The sequence below is a fragment of the Scyliorhinus canicula genome, chromosome 13 (assembly GCF_902713615.1).
Source record: "Scyliorhinus canicula chromosome 13, sScyCan1.1, whole genome shotgun sequence".
Classification (NCBI taxonomy): Eukaryota; Metazoa; Chordata; class Chondrichthyes; order Carcharhiniformes; family Scyliorhinidae; genus Scyliorhinus; species Scyliorhinus canicula.
Window position 1 is genome coordinate 150,835,938 of NC_052158.1, and position 25,985 is coordinate 150,861,922.

Below are 25,985 nucleotides of genomic sequence, written 5' to 3' on the forward strand. Positions count from 1 at the left end.
ATGCCCACTGTCCCCGCTGCTGTTCGCACTAGCAATCGAACCGTCAGCAATCGCGCTCAGGGCAGCAAAAAATTGGAGGGGGATCCGAAGGGGAGGCAGAGAGCACAGAGTCTCACTCTATGCAGATGATCTGCTCCTCTACATCTCGGACACACAAAGCAGCATGGACGGAATCATCGCGCTCCTGAAAGAGTTTGGAGCCTTCTCGGGCTACAAACTTAACATGAGCAAAAGCGAGATCTTCCCAGTACACCAGCAGGGGGGGGCAGCACTAAAGGGGCTGCCGTTCAAACAAGCCCGACATAAATTCCGCTACCTGGGGATCCAAATAGCCCATGACTGGAAAGGGATCCACAAATGGAACCTCACCAGCCTGGCGGAGGAAGTAAAAAAGGACCTGCAAAGATGGAACACACTCCCACTCTCCCTCACGGGGAGAGTCCAGACGATCAAAATGAACGTATTGCCCAGGTTCCTCTTCCTGTTTAGATCCATTCCGATCTACATCCCCAAGGCCTTCTTCAAAGCGCTGGACAAACTTATCATGGCGTTCGTATGGGGGGTAAAAATGCTAGGATCCCAAAGAAGGTCCTACAAAAAACAAAATCCAGGGGGGGGCTAGCCCTCCCGAATCTACAATTCTACCACTGGGCGGCAACAGCCGAGCGAGTAAGGGGATTGATCCAGGAGCCAGAACCCGAGTGGGTGCGTGCGGAGGAGGCCTCCTGCATGGGAACCTCCCTCCGGGCCCTCGCCACGGCAGCACTCCCATCCCCTCCCAAAAAACACTCCAGCAGCCCAGTGGTGACAGCCACCCTCCAATCCTGGAACCAACTGCGGCAGCAATTTGGCCTGAACAAAATGTCGGACAAGGCTCCCATCTGCATCAACCATAGGTTCAAACCAGCACTGACTGACGCCACCTTCAAAAGGTGGAGGCAGGACGGGGGGACACTGACAGTCAGGGACCTATACACGGACGACAGGATCGCAACACTGGACGAACTGACAGAGAAATTTCGGCTAGCTGGGGGGAACGAGCTACGGTACCTGCAGCTCAAAAACTTCCTACGAAAGGAGACAAGGACGTACCCACAACCGCCACGACAGACACTACTGGAAGACCTACTGGACGCAAGTATCCTAGAGAAAGGGAACTGTAGCGACATGTATGACCGACTGGTAGAAAGGGACGACACCGTACTAGACGCAACAAGAAGGAAATGGGAGGACGACCTGGGGATGGAGATAGGGTGGGGACTCTGGAGCGAAGCACTGCATAGGGTCAACTCCACCTCCACGTGCGCAAGGCTCAGCCTGACGCAACTAAAAGTGGTACATAGAGCCCACTTAACAAGAAACCGTATGAGTAGGTTCTTCCCGGAGGTGGAGGACAGGTGTGAACGGTGCCAAAGAGGCCCGGCCAACCACGCCCACATGTTCTGGTCTTGCCCCAGACTTGTAGAGTACTGGACAGCCTTCTTCGAGGCTATGTCCAAAGTGGTGGGGGTGAGGGTGGAGCCATGCCCGATAGTGGCGGTCTTCGGGGTTTCAGACCAGCCAGATCTATTCCTGGGGAGGAGGGCGGACGCCCTTGCCTTTGCCTCCCTGATCGCCCGCCGTAGAATCCTGTTTGGCTGGCGGTCAGCAGCACCGCCCAGAGCTGCAGACTGGCTGTCCGACCTCTCGGAATCTCTCCAAATGGAGAAAATCAAATTCGCCATCCGAGGGTCAGACGACTGCTTCCACAGAACGTGGGAGCCATTCATGCAACTGTTCTGGGACCTGTTTGTGGCCAATGTACAAGAGGAAGAATAGTCGGGTGGCCAAGAATCAGGGGAAAATGGACGGGAATCGGGGGACGGGAATCGGGGGGGGGGGGGGGGGGGGGGGGGGGGGGGGGCTACGGGTTCGTTATGGGGGTTTGATGGCTAGCTGAGGCCCAAAACCAAACTGTAAATAATTGCCTATAAACATGTGCCTCGGCCATATTGGGGAATGTAAAATATGTATGCTGGCTAAAGGGGGGAGGCCACAGTTATTATACGAAGATGCTTACCTGTAAATATATATGTTAATTTTTGCGTGTTCTTTTTTTTTTCTCTCTCTCTAACAATTTGTAATTTGTTCAATATAAAACATGAAAAACTGAATAAAAAACATTTATAAAAAAATTAAGTATGTTCAGGTCTGGGGCAGCACGGCCGTGCAGTAGTTAACACTGCTGCCTCACAGTGCCGAGGTCCCAGGTTTGTTCCCGGCTCTGGGTCACTGTCCGTGTGCAGTTTCCACATTCTTCCCGTGTTTGCGTGGGTTTCACCCCCACAACCCAAAGATGTGCAGGGTAGGTGGGATGGCCACGCTAAATTGCCCCTTAATTGGTAAAAATGAATTGGGTGCTCTAAATTTATTTAAAAATAAGTATGATCAAGGCTTTAATCAGCAAGGGACTCAAAGGTTATGGGGATAAGGCACAAAAGTGGGTTTCGAATTATCAGATCAGTCATGATCTCACTGAATGGTGGAGCAGGATAGGCTGAATGGTCTACTCCTGTTCTGATGCATTATGGACTAACCATTACCTTGGGTTTTGTTAGCACACAGGGGTATGCTTTGGGTGTTCCATTGACAATGCAGCCCCAACATTCCAGTGAATGCGCTCACCTGTCGTGGAGTCCTTTCAGATTTGCTCCGACACCACTCCCAGTCAACCAGCTCCAACTTGCGCCCTTCGTCTTGGGCCAGTTTGTGCTCTGAGGCCTCCGGAGAACTGGCAGAGTCAATGACCGATCTTCCAGGGTCGTTGCTGATCTCGTTGTCCTGACATGTGCTCACTTTGCACGGTTCTGTGCGCTGCTCTGTTGGTACCTGTGGGGAGCTGTCCCGCAAAGCGGCGGTGCTGATTTCTATTCTCGTGTCGCTCGGAGTTTCCTTGAGTTGGACAGGGGCAGATTTGTTGTACTCAGATTCGTAGGCAGTAAGGTTTTGGTACGACAGAGACTTGCTTTCTTCAGCAGTACAGCTGTTTGCTTGGGATATTTTATACACGCCACATCCTTGCTGGAATGACAGGTTGAACTCGAAGCCCCTTCGTTTCGCTAGAAAAGAAGAGAATTATTTATCAAGGAGCAAACTTTGCCATAGGAACATAATGACTTGGCTAATGGCATTGAAAGTCATGTTGATGACATAACATTTGGTGGCATTGTAGACAGTGTAGATAACAGCATAACATTACAAAGGGATAGAGATAGACTGGGCGAATGGGCGAAACTTGTGGCAGATGTTAATGAAAACAAGTGTGAGGTTATCTATTTTGGACCAAAACAGGATAGACAAGGATACTTTCTAGATGGTTTGAAGTTAAATTCTGTGGATTTCCAAAGAGACCTGGGAGTTCCGGTGCATAGATCTTTAAAATACCACGAACAAATGCAGAAAGTAATCAAGAAGGCCAATCATTTCATTCATTTCGTAATGCTGGCCTTTATATTTCGAGGACCTGATGTAAGGACACAGAAGTTATGCTGGGCAGCACGGCGGCGCAGTGGCTAGCATTGCTGCCTCACGGTGCCGATCCGGCTCTGGGTCACTGTCCGTGTTGAGTTTGCACATTCTCCCTGTGTTTGCGTAGGTTTCACCCCCACAACCCAAAGATGTGCAGGGTAGGTGGATTGGCCACCCTAAATTGCCCCTTAATTGGAGAAAATTGGGTACTCTAAATTTATATTAAATAAAAGAAGTTATGCTGCAGCTTTATACAGCCCTGGTTAGACCCCAGCTGGATGTACTGTGGGAATATCTGGGCACCATACCTTAGGAAGGATATTTTGTCCTTTTGAGAGAATGTAACTCAGGTTTACAAGAATAATACCTTCACTTCAGGGGTTAAGTTCCGAGGAGAGATTATATAAATTTGGCATGTTCTCTCTAGAATTTAGATGGTTTGGGGGAGATCTGATCAAAGTCTTCAAGATATTAACAGGAAAGACAGGGTAGGTAAGATAAAATATTTCCACTGGTTGGAGGTTCTTGAACTAGGGGGGGCATAGTCGAAAAATTAGGGCCAGGACCATCAGGAGAGATGTTTGGAAGAACGTCTACACACAAGTGATGGTAGAGGTTTGGAACTCTCTCCCATCATCGTCAATTAATGCTCGATCAGTTGTTAATTTTAAACCTGAGATAGATTAATTTCCGTTAAGCAAAGGCATCAAGAGATATGGGTCAAAAGCAGGTGTATGGAGTTAGGCCACTGAACAACCATGATCCCATTGAATGGCAAAGTAGGTTTGAGGGGCTGAATGGCCTACTCTTGTACCTATGTTCCTATAACATAATGCCATAATGTCAGTGAAGCAGTAGTGAAACATATATTGACCAATTATTTGCACATTTGCCTTTGCAATAACCATTTGGTTTCCATAGGAACTTCAACAGTTCCAAATACAGGTGTGAGTGCAACACATTTAGCACAATAGCCAAACCAGAATGAAGAGTTTTGGGAACTGGAAGGGTCGGGGACCGCTTGACTACGAGGTCTGTTTTTGACTAAGATAGTGAGGAAATATTTATTTTGAAGCAATGAGGAATGGTGTCAGCCATGGCTCAGTCAGTCCTGCTCTTGTCTCTGCATTAGAAGGTTCTAACCCACTGCCAGCGGTTTAAATGCAGAATTCTGAGCCCTTCTAGTGCAGTCCCGAGGGAGCACTGCGCTGTCAGAGGTGACGTCCTTCAGATGACATGTTTAACCAAGCCTTATCTACTCCCTTTTTCATACTGATCATCACGGGTTACGTATAGAACTAATATTTGGAGGCAATCTTACTGCGTACAAATAGGCAATTGCATTAACTACATACTCCGGATATATGAACATATGAAATAGGAGCAGTGATAGTCCATTCGGCCCCTCGAGCCTGCTCTACCATTCAATAAGATCATTGTTAATCTGTTTGTGTTTCTAAGTCTACACTCCCATTACCCCTCTGATTCTCTTGCCAAATAAGAATCTATCAAACATCTTCCTTAAAAACTTCAAGGGACCCTGCCTCCACCACTGTAAATTCTCAGGCAAGCGGACCACACGGAAGCGCTGACTGTAGAAAGTTAGAGTTATTTTCCTTATATATTTACACCTCCTACTCCCCCGAAGGGTCTCCCAAACCCGACCTCACACTTGGGCCGGGATATTTATGTCCCAGCAGTCCCTGGCTTAAGGGTAGTGCTCCATTCCCCTCATCTGGGTAGATCGTACTCAGGTGAGGCCACGGGGCCACAGGTTGCGGATCCCTGGGCCTCTTGTAGGGTTTATAACCCCTTCCCCCCCCACCCCCCTCCACCCCCCCACCCCCCCCACCCCCCCCCCAAGTCCCATACCTCCTCCATTTTGACAGAAGGAGGCGGAAAATCTTGTTGCTCTTTTTGCCAGGGACTGTCTATCTGTCGTCCACTGGTTCCGGGTCCGGAGGGATATAACGGACCAGGGAGCACCATTTTCAGGCCTAACACCTGGTTGTTCTGCTGTGCGTTGCCCGACGGTCACCACCCGAACCTATTTCAACGTCTATGGTAAATCTCCATGTCTGCACCCTGGTTGCACGACTCGACCTCCTGCACCACTGATCCAGCGGCTCAGCCGCCTCGCTGGGTATCACCAGCGTTTTTTCGGAGGAAGGGCCATTACTGGCTTTGGGGGTCTAGTCCGGTCCTCGGGTACCTGTACAGCCCGCTTCGGAGAGGTAATCCACGTGTCGGTTCGAGTCTTTCCCTGGACCTGTACAGAATACGAGAATGGACTGGACCATTTGTTACCATGCCCGGGGTCCACAAAAAACCTCTGTCTGCAAAATTCGGAGTAAATGGCGCCGCCCACTAAAAATTCCTATTGGGACTGGCTTGTTCGTTACGATTTGTTTCTGTTTGTCGTGGAATCCTTTCTCCAGTGAAACGAGGTTCACCCGCTGCGCAGCCGACAGTCCCCATCACACATGAATGCGGGACCATGGTTGGCTTGGCCATTCCTATTGGTGAAGTGGAGCTGCTTGGAGTGGGGAGTGGGGGGGGGGGAGTGCTTTTGGAGTTCCTGGCACTGTGTACACTGTTTCACTAACTTCTCGGTATCTGAGTCTATCCAGGGCCACCGCACATAGCTTTGGGCCACGTGTTCATTTTAGAGACGCCCGGGTGTGCGCTGTGGAGGTAGAACAAAGACCAAATAACAATACAGCACAGGAGCAGGCCCTTCGGCCCTCCAAGCCTGTACCAGTCGTGATAATAATAATAATCGTCTTGCTGGTGATGCCGTTTTTGCCAGGCACGGAGAGATTTCCTCTGCTTGTTGAGGAGGTCTTTGGATGATGCGGTCATTCTCGTCGAAGCAGTCTTGATGTTTCCTGATCTTCACAGCAGGAGGTGATGCTGTCTTCAGCTGTTTTCCAGTTTTCCTCCACTCCATTAGACTAGGCACTTTGGAGATTTTGGTGAAAAAGAAATTTGGAGGGCAAAGAGGGGGCCACAAAATATCATTGGCAGATAGGATTAAGGAAACTACCGCAGAACTTTATAAGTATATTAAGAGCAAGAGGTTTGACCAGGGAAAGAGGGGGCCCATTCGGGACCAAAGAAGTAATCTGTGCAAGGAGCCAGAGGAAGGGGCCGAGGTCTGAAATTAATATTTTACATCTGTATTCAGTAAGGAGAAAGGCATGGCAGCTGGAGATTTCAGTTGGGAAGGTGAGGTTCTAGAGCACGTTAAGATTAATAAGGATGAGGTATTAGATATTTTAGTGGACATAAAGGTTCATTATGCCCAGAGCCTGATGAGATGTATCCCAGCCTGCTATGGGAGGAGATTTCTGGGCCCTGCCGGAGATAATTAAATCTTCGCTTGCCTCCGGTGAAGTATCAGGGGACTGGAGGAAAGCTAACATGGTACCTTCATTCAGGAAGGGCAGCAGAGATAAGCCAAGTACTTACAGGCCAATTAGGTCTAACATCAGTGGTCGGGACATGATGGGGGGAAAATTCCCAGGGACAGGATTAATCAACATTTGGAAAGGCAGGGATTGATCAGGGATAATCACGGATTTGTTGGTGGGAGATTCTATCTAACTTAATTTAATTGAGTATTTTGAGAAGGTAACTAAATATATTGATGAAGGTAGCACAGTTGATGGACTTCAGTAAGGCCTTTGACAAGGTTCCACATGGAAGTCTGGTCGAAAACATGAGAGCCCATAGAATCCAAGGCAAATTGGTAAATTGGATCCAAAATGGTTTGTTAGTAGGAGGCAAAGGGTGATGGTGGAGGATTGGCTTTTGTGATTAGAAGCCTGTGGCCAGTGGTGTGCCACAGGATCCGTTCCGGGACCCTTGCTGCTTGATATAAACATTAATTACTTGGATGTAGACGGTATAATTAGTAAGTTTGCAGATGACATGAAAACTGTTGATAGTACAAAGAACAAAGAAAAGTACAGCACAGGAACAGGACCTCGGCCCTCCAAGCCTGCGCCGACTAGGCTGCCTGTCTAAAATAAAATCTTCTACACTTCCGGGTCCGTATCCCTCTATTCCTATCCTATTCAGCTGGTTTTAGCTCACTGGGCTAAATCGCTGGCTTTTAAAGCCGACCAAGCAGGCCAAGCAGCACGGTTCGATTCCCGTAACAGCCTCCCGGACAGGCGCCGGAATGTGGCGACTAGGGGCTTTTCACAGTAACTTCATTGAAGCCTACTCGTGACAATAAGCATTTTCCATTTTCTCATTTAATTCATATATTTGTTCAAGATGCCCCTGAAACGTCACTATCGTCCCTGCTTCTACCACTCCTCCGGCCAGCGAGTTCCAGGCACACTCTGTGTAAAAAAGCTTGCCTCGTACGTCACTTCTAAACCTTGCCCCTCACACCTTAAACCTATGCCCCCTAGTAATTGACCCCTCTACCTGGAAAAAGTCTCTGACTATCCAAAATAGTGAAGAGGATAGTCTTAGGTTACAGACTGATATGATCAGCTGGTAACTTGCGCAGAGCAATGGCAGATGGGAATTTAAACCTGATACGGTTATGCATTTTGAAGGCCTAATAAGAGTAGGTTGTACATAAATGGACCCTTAGGGAGTACTGAGGAGCAAAGGGCCTTAGTGTCAAGACAACGGATCCCTAAAGATGGCAGCACAGTTAGATAGGGCTGGAGAAGAAGGCATACCGAATTCTTACCTTCATTAGCCGGGGCATAGAATATAAGAGCAGGGAAGTCTTGGTACAATTTAATAAAACATTGGTAAGGACGCAGGTGGACAATTGTGTACAGTTCTGGGCACCACACCATTGGAAAGGCTTGATTGCTCCGGAGGGGGTACAGAGGGAGATTGACCTGGATGTTGCTTGGGATGGAATGTTTCAGCTATGAGGAGAGTCTGCATAGGCTGGGTTTTGTTTCCCCTTGGAGCAGCGGAGGATGAGGGGAGATATGATAGAGGTATAACACATGATACCAAAATGGGGAGCATGGCAGCACAGTGGTTAGCACTGTTGCTTCACAGCAGCAGGGATTCCAGGTTCGATTCCCAGCTTTACTCACTGCCTGTGCGGAGTCTGCCCTGTGTCCTGCGTGGGTTTACTCCGGGCGCTCCGGTTTCCTCCCGTAAGTCCCGAAAGACCTGCTGTTACGACGTGCAATTTGGACATTCTGAATTCTCCCTCTGTGTACCCGAATAGGCACCGGAATGTGGCGACTAGGGGCTTTTCACAGTAACTTCATTGCAGTGTTAATGTAACCCTAATTGTGACAATAAAGACTATTAATTATGAGAGGCTTAGATAGGGTGGATCATGAGAATCTTTTTCCCAATGGCAGAGATGTTTAAGACCAGAGGGCATAGGTAGAGGTATAGACTGATATTTGATAGTCAGCATAGGCATGGTAAGCCAAAGGGCCTGTTTCTGTGCTGTATGGCTATATGGCTATTATATCTCACTAACCATATTTCTGTCTATTCATTAAAGCTGTCAATTCCCTTTCTCACAACATACATTCCCACCTAGCTTTGTGTCATCTGTGAAATTAAAAATATTGCATCCAAAGCATTGAGCTATATTGTGAACAGCTGGGACCCAAGTATTGATCCTCCTGGTGCACCCCTTGTCACAGCCTGCCAATGTGTGAATGGCCTGTTTATCCCTACTCTCTCTTTTCTGCCTCTTAACCATTCCTTACTTTCTTTCCCATGTACTTTACTTGTGCTAACCCAGCTCCTGTGGGGGACTTTATAGAAAGTCCTCTGAAAATCCAAATGCACTGTGTCCACCAACTCCCCTTTATCAATTCTATTGGCAACATCTTCAAAAAACAGGTTTGTCAAACATGGGCCGGGATTCTCCCCTACCCGGTGGAGCGGGGGGGCCCGGCGGGACGGAGTGGCTGAACCACTCCGGCGTCGGGCCTCCCCAACATTGCGGAATTCTCCGCACCTTAGGGGCCAAGCCCTCACATTGAGGGGTGAGGCCCACGCCGGAGTGCTCCCGCTCTGCCCGGCCAGACGCAAACGCCTTGCCGCCCCGCCAGCCGGGCCGAAAGGCCTTCACCGGCCGACAGAAGTCCGCGCACAGCGCCGGTGCATCAGCGGCTGCTGACGTTATACTGGTGCAATAGCCAGGGGGAGGGGTCTCTCCGCCCCCGCCATGGTGGAGGCCATGGCAGGGCGTGAAGTAAAAAGAATGCCCCCACGGCACAAGGCCCGCCCGCCGATCGGTGGGGCCCCGAGTGCGGCCATGCCACCGTGGGGCACCCCCGGTGGTCAGATCGCCCCGGGGGTCAGAGAATTCCGTCCATGATTTTACATTCACGAATCCATGTTGACTATGCCCATCAGATCATTATATCTCAGTGTCCTTTATCACATCCTTATATCAGAGTCAAGAACTTTCCCTACTACTGATGTAAGGCTAACAGATATGTCGTTCCTCGTTTTCCCTCTCTCTCTTTCTTAAATAATGGGGTGACACTTGCTGCCTTCCGATGTACAGGAACTATTCCAGATTGTATCGAATTTTGGACGATGATCATAATGCATCCATTATCTCCATAGCTATCTCGTCCAACGCTCTGTGATATCGAATTTAATGTCCCCACAGAATTATCAAGCTTCAGCCGCATTAATTTCTCCAACACAACATTCATATTGATTTTAATTTCCTTCATTCCTCAGTCTTCAGAATCCCCTGTGATCTCTAATTCCGGGCAGTTATCTTGTATCTTCCTCAATGAAGACAGATACAAAGTAATCATTTAGCTTCTCTGCTGATTCTCTGTTCCCCATTGTAAATTCTACTTTGAATAAATTCTAATTCTTTGAGCGAACATTTTGAATTTATCGTTTATAATTACCGGCTCCTGGGCACTTTTCCCTGATTTACATTATCAAAGGCTCTCACAAATAAAACATCTTAACTACAGCGATTGTAGATATGTAGATTGTAGATATCATATTCCTGAGGTTTCTCAAAGTGCTTATAATAATAATCCTTATTGTCACAAGCAGGCTTACATTAACACTGCAATGAAGTTACTGTGAAAAGCCCCGAGTCACCACATTCCGGCACCAGTTCGGGTACACAGAGGGAGAATCCAGAATGTCCAATTCATCTACATCACGTCTTTCAGGACTTGTGGGAGGAAACCGGAGCACCCGGAGGAAACCCACGCACACAGGGGAGAATGTGCAGACTCCGCACAGACAGTGACCCAAGCCGGGAATCGAACCTGGGACCCTGGAGCTGTGAAGTTACTGATGAGCCATCAATTGCACGAGAGACGAGTTGCTTTACAAAAGTTAGGCTTTAATAAGCTAGAACTTAGCCCTGCGGTTGTCTACAATAAAATGGACGACCGCAGAGCGTTTCGACTATTTATACCTCGGCAAGGAGGCGTGGTTAACTCAGCCTCTCGACCAATCAGAGAGCTGTCACATGACTGGTCTCAACCAACTGGTCGAGAGGCACATGACAGACCAGGGCCAATGGTAAGCCGGTGTTCTGCCCCAATGGCAGACAGCTATGCAAATCATATCACCACAGTTACCCACTGTGCTGCTGTGCCGCCCAATGTTAAGCGTTGGTTTAACAGCCAATGAGGTACGTTTTGAAGTGCAGCCACTGTCATAATATAGAACCGCTTCCACACAAGCTTTCGACAACCAGCAATGTGATAATGACCGGATAGTCTTTTGTTTTGTGTCATTGGCTGAGGGATAAATATTGGTCAGGGCACCAATCGGCCATGAATAATTGTAAGGGAGGATAAGGCGATATTGTTCTAAATTTAGCTCTACTTTCTCAACTTATGATACAATTGAAATCCCTTTTAGGAGATTAGTACTTCGGCAATGCCGACTGGTTTTTGATAAAATGGAAAATGCTGGAGCATAGCACCTAAACATTCGGTAGCAGAAAGTGGCATTAATATTGGCTGTAGCGCTTCATAAAAATTGCTCTTAATATTTTTTTTCCCCTTTTAAATGCTGTTGTATCGCTTGCATTGTTCTGTTTCAGCTCAAATTTCCTAAGTTCACATCTTTCTTAATTTTAAAATGAGTAATGTCTCATGTAAATTAAATAGAGATTGCGAATATATTTCCCGTCCTTTGTGCAAACCGAGGAAATAAAGACGAAGCATGAAATTATTGTATCTTTCAGCACATCCCAAGGAGCTGCACAACCACTTTTGAAGCCTATATAGGCAGCACAGTAGCACAGTGGTTAGCACTGTTGCTTCACCACTCCAGGGTCCCAGGTTTGATTCCCGGCTTGGGTCACTGTCTGTGCTGAGTCTGCACGTTCTCCCCGTGTCTGCGTGGGTTTCCTCCGTGTGCTCCGGTTTCCTCCCACAAGTCCCGAAAGACGTGCTGATAGGTCAGTTGGACATACTGAATTCTCCTTCTGTGTACCTGAACAGGCGCCGGAATGTGGCGACTAGGGGATTTTCACAGTAACTTCATTGAAGTGTAAGCCTATTTGTGACACTAATAAAGATTATTATTATTAATCGCTATTGCTTTGATGGATTAATGATCAATTATGCTTATTGAGTCAGAGCTAATAGATAATTGCTGGGAAACAATACAAAGTCGATACATGCTGCATCAAACAACACATGGGTTGCAGTGTGTTACATGACGGTTACAAATTGAGGGACTGTGATGACGAAATGATCCATGGGAGAATGTAACTGGTGCAATATTTCCCCTCCCAACCTCTCTGCCACGTTTCTACCTTTTTCTTCCCTGTTGAAATCTGGGAGTATTTAAAATATAGATGAAAAGATTTTAGTGTTCAGAAATAAATTTTAGAATGGCATTTTGAGCTTTTTTTTACAGTTCAGTGGATGAATGCATGCACCGAGTGATGAACCGAATGTGAATTTATGAAGCAAATAGGTTGTGTTGAAAAGTCTGAGCAGCATAGCGGAATTATGATGGCACTGAATTTGAATTTCTGAAACTAATAGGCAGTATTAGGGGTTGGTTTAGCACAGGGCTAAATCGCTGGCTTTGAAAGCAGACTAAGGCAGTCCAGCAGCACGGTTCAATTCCCATACCAGCCTCCCTGAACAGGCGCCGGAATGTGGCGACTCGGGGCTTTTCACAGTAACTTCGTTTGAAGCCTACTTGTGACAATAAGCCATTTTCCATTCATTTCATTTCAGAAGGATGTTGGCACGGTTAATGTCTTTATGATGGCTTTAACCTATGCAGCTAAAAACTGATAATGAAATGATTGCGTTGCACAAGAGAAAATCAGTGTTGTAAATTGTTTAATGTTGCATAAATGTGGGAACGTAAAGAAGCAAAATGGTTTATTTTATTGGACTGGTAAGGCAGGCATCAGCACAAATAAGCTGGCAATGATTCCCGCCGAAATAACTGGGGAATTTAAAATCAGTTAATTAAATTAAGTGGGAGATAAAAGTTGGTATCAGAAATAATGACCATGAAACTACTAGATTGTTGTAAATACCTGTCAGATTTACTCATGTCCTTGAGGGAAGGAATTCTCCCATTCTCCCCGTCTGGCCAACATGTGACACCAGACCCACTGCAATGTGGCTGACCCTTAACTGCCCTCTAAATGGTCCATTAAGCTATTCAGTTGTAATCAAGAAGGCAGCTCACCAGCACTCACTCAAGAGCAAATAGGGGTGGGTGATAAGTAATGGCCTTGCCAGTGACCTCCACAGACTGTGAGTCAACTAAATAGAAAAACAACTAAATCACAAGTTATTGATTCCTTGCTAGGTATATCGATTCCAGGGGCCGGATTCTCCGGTTTTCAGGCTATGTCCGGAGGATTTTTACTTGGGGAAAGTTGCCGCCGACCCAGCACCGATCCTCTGACCGGTGAGGAGCGAGCAGCCGCACCACGTAAAACGCCCAGCCTCCATGACATAAACGGCCGGAGAATTGTGTGCGACGACCAGCAGCGGTCTTGCTGTCTGATGGCCGTGCGTGGACCCGACCTGATAGATAGTGCCTCCCTGGACACCCCCTCGCGGCCCCCTGGCCAGCCCCCACCAGTCCCCCCAGCCCTCACCGAAGCCCCCCGGCCAGCAGCATGGCTCCCGCCCGACTGTGGCAGTGCTGGACAAAGTCCGCAGACGCCACGCCAGGTTCCCCACCGCTCAGACCACACATCAACCGCGCGATGGGGAACTTGACCCATCAGGGGGTGGAGCATCGGAGAAGGGCCTTCAGGTGATATCCTGAGGCCATCCCAATGGCATGCGGCGCGATGACGCCGTTTTGGAGGGGGCGGAGCATGCGCAACCTACCTAAAACAGGCACCGCCCCCGATTCAGTCATAAAAATAGATTCTCCGCCCGATCACCGATTATGAAATCGGCGTTGGAAAACGGAGAATCCGGCTCCTTCCCATACATGCTCATTTATTCATGTACATACCTCAACAGTGTGTCCTCATAGAAAGTTTAACATTCAGATATTTTGAAATATATCCTGACCAATGATATTTCTCCCCCCAGATGTGCTGCCCTTCATTTCTGGTCAGACATTCAATGGCTGACAACAGCTGTTATAAGGGGGCTGACAGACGGTGATCTCCCATTGGGGATTTGCATCATTTGGAGTAAAGTGTAATTGTACCATGTGATAGAAACTGCTGATGAGAAGTGGCTTTATTTCATTGCACATCGCATGGGGTGCAACTATTTCACATTTCTGAATATGGATTTCATACTTCGTGAGGAATCCCTTAACAAAACAACACAGATGCCACGTCCATCTGCCCAGCTTCTGAAAGCACGTTAAGTGCTGGGGCAGCACGGTAGCATTGTGGATAGCACAATCGCTTCACAGCTCCAGGGTCCCAGATTCGATTCCGGCTTGGGTCACTGTCTGTGCGGAGTCTGCACATCCTCCCCGTGTGTGCGTGGGTTTCCTCCAGGTGCTCCGGTTTCCTCCCACAGTCCAAAGATGTGCAGGTTAGGTGGATTGGCCATGATAAATTGCCCTTAGTGTCCAAAATTGCCCTTAGTGTTGGGTGGGGTTACTGGGTTATGGGGATAGGGTGGAGGTGTTGACCTTGGGTAGGATGCTCTTTGAAGAGCCGGTGCAGACTCGATGGGCCGAATGGCCTCCTTCTGCACTGTAAATTCTATGTCTATGTAAATTCTATGTCTATAACAAGGGCTCAGTATGTTCCAGAGTGTATCTATCCTTCTATTCCTTTCTTCCTCGTCTACTTAACCAGCTTCCCTTTAAATGTGCATCTGCTATTCATTTTGAGTGCTCCCATGGTAGCCAGGTTCACATTTGTAAAGAAGTTGGAAGAACACTTTTCGGGTGGGAACAGGGAGAAAAGCACATGAAAAAATGATCCGAGTGAGTGCCAGCTTAGTCTGCCAACACATCATTGCATTGAAATGCACTCCAGCCCGCAAGTTGACATTTCCTGTTTCATGTTGGCAGGGGGTTGAGGCATTATCACAGATAATGATGGAAAGCAGGGTCCACACAGTTGAATCATTTTGCTTCTTTTTACCAGTGAAAGAAAAATATTTCCTCATTATAAAGCACCACATTCGAAAAAATACCCTGAGGATCATTTCCCAAGGTGATTTGTTCAACTTTCTGCTCTTTAATCTCAGTGGTTTGATATGTGCTGATGGAACTAAAGTCTTTCATCATCAGCACATACCCAGGCCTCTCTTTGCACAATAGCAATTTGCATTTGTTTGCCACATTTAACATAAAAATATGCCCCAAGGTGTTCCACAGGAGACATTATTAATCTGACATTGAAGGACAGAAGGACACTTTAGGAGAGATCGTCAAAAGTTTGATCAAGGGGTAAAGGGTAAAGAATAAAGGGATTAAGGGTTATGGTGTTCAGGCCGGAAAGTGGAGCTGAGTCCACAAAGATCAGCCATGATCTCATTGAATGGCGGAGCAGGCTCGAGGGGCCAGATGGCCTACTCCTGCTCCTAGTTCTTATGTTCTTATGTAGCTCTGTGGGTAGCACTAGGACTGCGGCGCTGAGGACCCGGGTCCTGGCCCTGGGTCACTGTCCGTGTGGAGTTTTGCACATTCTCCCCATGTCTGTGTGGGTTTCACTGTGCAGGTTAGGTGGATTGGTCACGCTAAATTGCCCCTTAATTGGAAAAAAAAAATAATTGGTCCTCTAAATTTCTAAAAAACAAAAAAAGTTTGATCAAAAAGGTCAAGCTGCATCGAGAGTTTTAAAACAGGTAAGAGTGAGAGGTGGAGAGGCAGGGAGGCTTTGGAAGATAACTGTACAGTAATGGGCCTAGGCAGCTGTCTGCCAATGGCTGAAAATTGGGATGTGGAGCAGGTCGGATCTCAGAGTGGGTGACAGAGGGGGTTATGATGAGCAAAGCCAACGGAGGGATTTGAAAACAAGGATGAGAATTTAAAAATGGTGGCATTTCCAGACAGGGGACGAATGCAGATGGGTGAGTGTGCACAGACGGGTGATGGGGAAATGGGACTTGAAGCCCTTTCGTGATAATGTGACGGCACCCCAAGTAATGCAACTTTACACATAATGTTTCAAAACCTGGCTCAAGGGATTGGGTTTTCCCAGCCCTGTGGAAGCAGGGTTGGAGGCAAGGAGACCAGAAGAATATGGCAGAGGGGCGTTGGGATGGCTCCTCGATGCATTCTTACTGCTGGACAAGTTTGCCAGAGATGGTTAGGGAACCAAATCGGTTACTCGCTCCATGGGCTGGGCAGCCAACTAAGCTGCACAATGCCTCAACTAAGGGCATATTGTATCCTCACTGTGCTTTTCCACGGGTGGAATGGACCCCCCTGCCCAGCCACCCCATCTGATATTGAGGAGTTGCCCTTCCTGCCATGAAATCCAATAGATTTGCCCTCTTGATGATTGAATTGATTCCCTGTGTTTGAGAGTGCCTCCATATTCAGTTGCTCTCACAGTTCCGATCTACCTCAGCAGCAGTTGCTCTCCATTTGCTGAGGCTCCACAGCTGTGGGCCTTCTAATCAGATCAACAACATCAAGCCCATTTCCTGTCCTTTAATAGGGCAGTGAATGCGGGATGGCCAATTAGGAGGCTGTCTTTGGGAATATTGCACCATCAGACATTTGCCGATGATGCCTGAATTCCATGTGAACATCAAGCCCAAATATACCTGCAGGTATCGATGCGTCGCCTGACCTTTCCGAATGAACATCCAGGATGGCTGTTTTCATTCTTTTATGTGATGCTTCTCTGCATTGGGCTAGACAGCTGGTAATGCAGAACAAGGCCAGCAGCGTGGGTTCAATTCCCATACCAGCTGAGAATTCTGAATTCCCCCTCTGTGTCCCACCGAACAGGTGCTGGAAGGTGGCGACCAGGGGCTTTTCACAGTAACTTCATTGCAGTGATATGTTATGGGAGCGGCGTTTTCAGAACCCCAAATGTATCATGGAGTTCAACCAACCCCCCCCCCCCCCTTTAATGTATTGCTGCTTTTGAAGCACACGGCTTGTTCTCCAAGGTGTGGTATTATAATTATGGACACGTGGGTTTTTAAACACAAAACAATGTTTAGTCCATGAATTCAACTTAACCTTTTAAATAAACATTGGATCACTCAACACCCCTTACTTCAAAGATAACCCCGAAAATAATACAACACTAAATAATCCTTCAGTTGTTCCTTTAAACATCCACGAGACTTAACACCTTTAAACTTTGGGGCCTCACGGTAGCATGGTGGTTAGCATCAATGCTTCACAGCTCCAGGGTCCCAGGTTCGATTCCCGGCTGGGTCACTGTCTGTGTGGAGTCTGCACCTCCTCCCCGTGTGTGCGTGGGTTTCCTCCGGGTGCTCCGGTTTCCTCCCACAGTCCAAAGATGTGCTGGTTAGGTGGATTGGCCATGCTAAATTGCCCGTAGTGTAAGGTTAATGGGGGGATTGTTGGGTTACGGGTATACGGGTTACGTGGGTTTAAGTAGGGTGATCATTGCTTGGCACAACATCGAGGACCGAAGGGCCTGTTCTGTGCTGTACTGTTCTTCTTCTAAACACATCAGGTTAAAGACATCAGGTATTATGAGTTTAAATCACCCAAATTATTCAGAGATAGTCTTTCATTTTTTTTTTTAAATTTAGATTATCCAATTACTTTTTCCAATTAATGGGCAATTTAGTGTGGCCAATCCACCTACTCTGCACATCTTTGGGTTGTGGGGGTGAAACCCACGCAGACACAAGGAGAATGTGCAAACTCCACACGGACAGTGACCCAGAGCCGGGATCGAACCTGGGACCTCAGCGCCGTGAGGCGGCTGTGCTAACCACTAGGCCACCGTGCTGCCCTGAGATGGTCTTTCATGACAGAGATCACAGCAGATCCAGCTCACTGCAAACGCAGACACACCCAAGCTCTTTTTCTTCATGCAGCTCTCAGCAAAGCAGCCAGGCACCTTTTAGCTGCTCTCTCTCAAACTGAAACTAAAAGCAGAAGTGAGCTCAGCTCCCCCACCCTCTGACATCACTTTAGTAATATGAGTTGCTCCATTTCTTAAAGATACATTGCTTAAACATCCATTTCTTAAAGGTACTCTCACATGACAGATAATGTAAGCCTACTTGTGACAATAAAAATATTATTATTAATGCTCCATACCAATCTCACTGAGCAAGATTTCAGTTCTGTGTCGCCCACCGTGCAGGTTATTGGCTTACAAGCCACACGTCAACTTTTATAGAATTTACAGAGCAGAAGGAGGCCATTTGGCCCACCGAGTCTGCCCCGGCTCTTGGAAAGAGCACCCTACCGAAGGTCAACACCTCCACCCTGTCCCCATAACCCCATAACCCCACCCAACACTAAGGGCAATTCAAGTCAGGTTTTCACCCCTTAACTTGCTCTGACACAGCTCAACATGTTGATGCCTTCCTTCCCACTAGGTTCCAAGCTCTTCTCCGAGGATTCCTGCTCTAGCTGCACATATCCTATTGCTATCTCACTTCTCTGCTATTAGAACCCTCAAATAACATTTTATATACATTGTACATTCTGCCACTGGTTGTACTCCTTGTCCTATAATTATGGGATGTTCCATGCTCTCATCTCCCAAACTTTGCTGATCTGTGAGTATGCCGCACCACGTAACCATGAGGCTCCCCCCCCCCCCCCCCCCCCCGGATGCTCCGCCCCTGACCGGCCGAGTTCCCAACGGCGTGGGTCACGTGTGGTCTTACCCATCGGGAACTCGGTGTGGCGGCTGCAAACTCAGTCCAGCACCTCCACAGTTGGGAAGGGCCGATCCGTAGGTGGGGGGGGGGGACATTATACGGGGCTGGGGGCACTGTGATGGGGTGGTCTGAGGTGCGCGAGCCGGCCGAAGGGAGGGGGCTATTTTGCGGGCTGGGTCCGCGAGCGGCATCCGCCATGAAGCACGGCGCGGCCGCTGCAGTCAACGCCTTGCAGATGTACGGCCACGGACCTGCCAATTCTCCAGGCCATATAGGCAGCTAGAGCTGGCTCTACGCTGCCTTCCTGCTCGCATCCAGCAAAACAGGGAATCGGTGGCCGTTTTGAGCCGGTTTCCCTGGCCGTTGCCACGCTGGCGTGGGGACATAGTCTCCAAATCAGTGAATGCAGCCCAAGATCTTTTGAATAGTATAAATGGTTAAATTATTTGTCTGATGTTTATGGACTAGCTGGGAATGAGAAGTTGCAGAAATCCTTCCAAAAATAAATTTGTGATGTTGCTCAAATGAAGCTAGTAGATTTCTACCTTGACCCCAATATCGTTCCTCAGAAGTTATGCACCTTATTCCGAGTACAGTAAGAAGTCTTACAACACTAGGTTAAAGTCCAACACCCGATGAAGTGATTCCACATAAACCTGTTGGACTTTAACCTGGTGTTGTAAGACTACTTACTGTGCCCGCCCCAGTCCAGCGCCGACATCTCCACATCATGGTTATTCAAAGTAATAATTTTCTATCAGGTTCCCTGTTAGTATTTGGCAGCTGTCGAAACATTTCCATAATCGCTGCAACCCCACATCTTTGCTGTCATACGTTGATGGCTTGCGATGACCCCACCGCCTTTTGGCAAAAAAAACACGAGGTTTGAAGGTAATTATTTTTAATTTGCAACAATTTACAAGAGTAGTAAATGGAATGGAAGCTTTCTCCTCATGATATGCAACTTTTACTCCCTAATGCTGACTTTCATGTCGGCTGGTTGTCCCAGATTGTTGCAAATGAAATATCTCTTGTGGAAGCAATTCTCTTTTGATAATGTGCCACTTCAAAGCAAATTAGAAAAAACTGCATACAGTTGTTAGAAAAATGCATTTTTAGGGAATGGCCTTTACACATTGAGTGGTAACATTACTAAACTGTATAATCTAACCGGGGACTAAACTATTTGTAGGCCTCTGACTATTTAACGTCTAAGGATGGACCCACCAGCTCATTTCTACCCCAGGTCTCATCTGGAAGCCTGATTAAAAACTATTACTCAGGAAGACCCGATTTCCTTTCTAATGTGGCCTTGCAATGGAGTGAAGTTTTGATTACGCTGTTCCATCTGGCTTTGGATTAGTTGCAAATTGTGATAAGTCTGCATTCATAGCCACACTCCACGGGGTAGCTCTACTGAATAATGACGATGATCTTTGGACTTCAGGAAAGAGGTGTAAAGTCCATTCAGATGTGATATTCTATAAGAGCTGAATTCAGTCCAGGAATGATGTAGAAGTGCAATTCATTGGCTAAAATAATGGTGAGATGAATGGCACGCGCTGTTATTTAACTGTAAAGGCCACAGCAAATTCAGGCAAGGATGGTTGCTCGTTCGAATGGGAAAATCGAGGAGTTCCCGACAGAGGTGCATTACTCTGTCATTAGCTTCACAAAAAGGGAATTTCACTGTTCGGCTTCCTATTTAAATCCTGCACGTGCGCAATACATAGGAAGTGAACTCACCCTGGAAGGTTAAGTCATTTTGGCTCCTTGTGGCTATTTGTGGCAGAAATATGTGGATGGGCAGATCGCAATCTCACATTTTGTATCTCGCACCTCTTGTTAATACCTACTCGTAAACATACGAGACACATTGCCTCCCTTTTCTCTGCTACTATGCTATTTAAAGTCATCAACACAGCAGAAGTGCTTCTTTCGCACCAGCAGAGTATGTGGAAGTACTGTTTCCAATGGCAATGCAGGAGTTCGGGAAAATGTTGGACTCAGAGGGAGTGACTGCTGGACTTTAACAAGGAGGTCAGAGGAGTTCTCAATAAAAAGGCTGCTTTCAGTAAAGGGAGCTTTGTTACATTCCTTCTTGGTCGCAACATGACAGGGAGATGGGCGAGGGCAGCAGAGAGGGAAACATGTGTTCAGAAGAGAGGAGGAAGCCCCTCAATGGAAGGCCATAGCCACCTACAATCTTCAAAGAGAACTTCACAGAATCACAGAATGGTTACGGTGCAGAAGGAGGCCATTCAGCCTGTCAAGTCTGTGCCAGCTCTCCGCATGACCCAGTCACCTAATGCCAACCCTCACCTTCTCTCTGTAAGCCTGCACATTCTTCCTTTTCAGGTAACAATCTAATTTCATTTTGAATGCCACGATGCAACCTACCTCCACCACACTTCTGGGTGCTGCTTTCCAGACCTTAAGCGCTCGTTGCTTGAAAATGTTCTTCCTCATAGCACTTTGCTTCATTTGCCAATTACTGACATTTAAATCTGCGCCTCCTCGTTCTAGATCCTTTCACGAGTGGGAAGATTGTCCCTATCTACTCGGCCCAAACCTCGCATGATTTTGAACACCTCTATCAAATCTCCTCAGCTGTGGATCCTGGGGATACACCTAGTCCTAGCGGAATGGTACGAAAGAGTAAGAAAGTGCCGGCACCAAGTGGGTTGGGTGCACCTAGGCACTAGTTGAGATAGGTCACCACGGCAATACAGCACTTGTAAATAAACTTTGATCACCAGCATATCCTCCACCCTGTCATTTCATGGCGCCATTCTCCGCAAACCCCCGTGTACACTTGGTGCTTCACCCCTGTGGAGTGTGAGAATGGCGGGGCAATATCTCTTCCACCTCCCACACTGAGAACTCAGTAAAGACGTACTGCTGCTGGCACAGGCCAAACTCCACCACCCCCTGCCTACTTCAGAGGGAGGGGTGGCAGCAGGTGAGAGGTCATCCAGCATCTCTGAACCCCATGATAAGACCATTAATTGGCAGGGCGCGTTCAGTTCTCTGTCAGGCAGGAGTCAGACACATGGCTGAGGATGAGACGAGCATGGCTCAGTCCTCAATGCAAATCGTCATCGTTCTCCCGCAGAGTCCGGCCAATGGCTTTGACACGCTGGCCATGAATTTGGGCATCATCGTGAGAAACTACCGCTGCCACCAGAGTACTGATGAGATGTCATGTGGGCCCTGGCCATGCCCACAGGTCCTTCGGCCCCCTCCTCCTCTGCGGTTTCCCCTGGCTGTCCTTCTTGACTTCCTCCCCCATCTCCTCCGGGTGCAGCCAGTCTCCCCTCTGCAGCGCCAGGTTGTGGGGTGTTCACCACACCACAATAACGTGACACAACCTCTGGGGGCTGTATTGCAGGACACCCCCCCTCCCCGACTGGTCCATGCACTGGAACCGCATCTTCAGCAGCCCAATCACCTCCTCGACCAGCACGTCCATTGATGCATGAGCCTCATTGTAGCAAGCCTCCACAGGTGATTGTGGCCTTCAAACTGGGGTGATCAGCCACCTCCTGAGTGGATACCCCCTGTCCCCGAGAAGCAATCCCTCCAGATGTGACTCTCTCTCCAAAACATCTGGAATCTGCGCGTGCCCCAACATGTGACTGTCATGGACGTTCTCCAGGAAATGGCGCACACCTGCATTATGCATATCGTGTGGTCACAAATGAGTTGAACATTGAAGGAGTGGAATGCCTTGCAGTTCATGAAAGGCACCGCTTGGGGCCATGGAGGCCTCTCGGCCACATGGGTGCGGTCGATCACACCCTGCACCTGGGAAATGCCGGCTGAGCAGGCAAAGTCGATTACCCTGGCATCCCGGGTCGCTTGGTCCCGGAACAGCCACGGGCCCAGCATCCCCCATTCTCTGAACGCGCTTTGGCACGTCGATATCTCTGCTTCTGCTCAATTGTCATGATTAGAATAACCAACTCGACTGGCTCCGTGATTCTCCAGAATCATGCGCCGAAAGGAAGAGATCGCCAAAGTGAGCGTTGAGGGTTCCTGACAGAGCCCGCATCGTCAGTGCTCCAAGCCTCTGGGACATCCACCTGCACTTCCCTCTGACTGAGTGCCTCTCCTCTAAGCCTCACACCCTCCCCTCTCGCCCTCTAGCAACTTCCCCACAGTTGTCCCTCTCAACTCCACCTGAATGAGGCACTTGGACCCTCGAGATTCTCAGTGGCACCTTATCCCTGCTCATTCTCCCACCCTCCCCACAGCCCCGATGTTAGGGGATAGGGCAATTGTGCGGATGTATGGGACCGGCACCTGTGTCCGCATGGAAAAATTCAAAGCCCCCCCCCCCATCATGACCTTGAACAGGGTGAGTGATGGACATCACATTCGTGCCTCCTGTGTAATGTTAATGCTTATATGATCATTGGAGCTCAAAGGAGTTCAATGCTTCCAATGGGTTAAGAACTTGCCACTAATCCATGGCACTGATGTTAGCTCTGCACAATTGGCACAATTGACTCGTCAAGGAAGGCTGAGGCAGCAATTCAGGCAATTGACTGAGGTGCAGCTGATTGGAGTCAAGTCTGTAATTAGTAGCTAGCACATCCCTCAGGGTACCCTTATTCTTCCTGCTCACAGGGACTGCAGAGCTGGCATGCCTTCCTCAGCCACAGTCATCCACCCTTACACTAATTTCTGACAAGAGCATTTGAACTACCAAGCAACTTTTCCCCATTGTCCTCACACTGCTGCCTCAGTGTGGGTTTCTAATCAGACTGCGGTCATCTCCTCCCCCCCCCCCCCCCCCCCCCCCCCCAGTGAGAGGGTCTCTAGCCCATGAGGCAGGAATGCAACCCATTCCTCAATCCCCTGCTCTGCCCTTGCAGCCTGGTGCTCATGGAAGTACAGGCAGGTACCTCACTGTCACCCCCTAGTGTTGATCCTCTGTATTCACCTCCTCCCACCCACTTTCCAGCTCCCACTACAAAAGGGCACTCCCTCAGTGACGACTTGGACGCAGGCTCAGCAAGGAGTACACGGGAAACCATGCCTGCATGCCAGCCTTTACGCCCCTTCAAAGCAAGGGGTATCATGACACAAAGGGAAAATAAGGTTTGTGAGCAAACCCTCCCCCATAGGATTGCACGATTAAACCCATCCCTGACCCCCAAATTGAACTTATCCCCCGCATTATCTCCAGGACACCCTGAGTATCTAACACCTTAAAGTGTGATGCCCAGATCTGGCCGCAATATTGCAGCTAATGTCTTATAATGGTCAACGTGGCCTTGCTCTTGTACCGATGCCCCTATTAATACAGCCTCGGATACTGCAGTCTTTCCTAACTTCTCTCTCGACCTGTCCTGTCACTTTACTGACTTATTCACATTGTAATAACCCTAAGGGGTGGAAATGATTATCTTCCCCATGGTTCTTGTGGCGTATGAACTCCTCCGCTAGGGACAGGGGATCTTTATCAACCTTTGTATAAAAGTTCGGTCAATCAGGCACTGACCAGAACAGGAACCCGGTCGAGATCTACCAGGCAGTATTTATATCGAGTTGTAAATAAAACATTGTTCCTTTGTTTTATTCGGTGTGGACTCCCCTTGTCCTTATGAACACATATGTACTGAGTTTTCAGCAGGGGCTGTGCGCTGGAAGGGTGGTATTTCCCTCATACTATCCTCCAGTTTCGGAACAGAGTTTCCCTACCAAGTTGACCACAGGAAGTCACATGACAGACTGATGAGGAAGCAGTGCAACAAGGAGCAGCTGTGTAACTTGATCAGACTCATACTCTGTTTGAGCAGAGTACTGAATCTTGCTGGAGCAGCAGCCCACTGGGTGAATGATATTATGATCTCAGACCAAACCCCCAACAGTGGCTCAGATACTTTCTGAAACCCTAATATTTTAGTTTATTTTAAGGCTGTGCGGAAAGAATGATCTGCTCTAGGAGAGATTGCATTAAAAAATAGGGCTTTGGTGTTTCTAAAACAAAAATGTATTGTAAATACAATATTAAACATTTTAAATTTGCACCCAAAAAGAACAACTTACAATTACCCCTTAACACTATTACATAGTTTCCCAATAAATAGCAAGAAAAGAAACATACCATTCTCAATCTATTTTAAAATTAGCAGGGCATAGAATAATACTTGTGGTACAGAACAGCTTCTGGCTCTGGTTAGAACCACTTCAGACTCTGGCTGAATATCTTCAAATAGTTGCTTCCATTGGGTTGTTTCAGCCTCTTCCTTGTTTTCAAACAGGACTGCTCTGCTTTTAAAATATTATTGCTCTTGTTTCTAAACTGTCCTACTTGGAAAGAAATATGCACTCAGAGTCAGGCAGATCAGAACACAACTCCTTTCTCTCTCAAAGCTTCTCTAAACTCACTGCCTCTCTAATTTTCTGAGCTCCAGCTATAAATGAGCACATCTCCTCAAGCTGAAAACACGGGTTGGGTTCTCCGGTCGCCGATATCAATGAAATCGGGAGCGGCGCCCTTTCACGATGCTTTGTCCACTCCAGAGTGGCATATGATGCCGTATGATGGCCTCAGGATGTTGCTTGAGGTGCACCCCCCTAATTCTCCGCCCCCGATCGGCCGAGTTGCCAATGGTATGGGTCTCTCATGGTCTTACCTGTTGGAAACTTGGCGTGGTAGCCGCAGACTCAGTCCAGCACTGCCGCAGCCGGGGGGAGGGCCTACTCGCGAGCAGGGGGACTTTGTCAGGAGTTGGGGACACTGTTGGGGGATGGTCCGAGGCTCACGAGCTGGCCAAAGGGGCGGCACTATTTTGCAGGACGGTCCGCGCGCGGCCGCTGCAGGCCGCCGCCGTGCGCATGCACGGCCATGGACCCGGAAAGGCCACCGTTCCTACACCAGCATGAGGACATAGTCTGAAAATCGGAGAATCCAGCCCCACATCTCTGCAGGCTGCAACAGCACATTAAGTCCCCAGGGACTTCCCCAGGAAAACTACTGGGTATTACCCAGACTGATAAACATATTCCTTGTCAATTTAAGATGCTGTTTCCTAGAAGCAAAACAAAATGCTTTTTGAACAAACACCTTCTAACCCTAAATTTCTCACCACAATTATAATCCAACTTTCCAAACATCTTTCAATCGTCACATCTCTGTCCAGAAAACAAAGAACCAGCGATGTAAACAGATGGCTTCATCTATCTAAAATCCTTTTAACATTAAATATTTCTTAATATTGTATA

General features: G+C 48.0%; 1 protein-coding gene across 1 annotated transcript in view; it reads right to left on the reverse strand.

Annotated features, from left to right (window-relative positions):
- LOC119976756 (probable G-protein coupled receptor 149) overlaps positions 1-25,985 on the reverse strand; it is a 60,874-nt gene that overhangs the window by 18,256 nt on the left and 16,633 nt on the right. Inside the window, exon 3 of the mRNA XM_038817495.1 lies at positions 2,665-3,098. Within this exon, the coding sequence (XP_038673423.1) occupies positions 2,665-3,098 (434 nt within the window). The remainder of the gene's footprint in view (positions 1-2,664; positions 3,099-25,985) is intronic.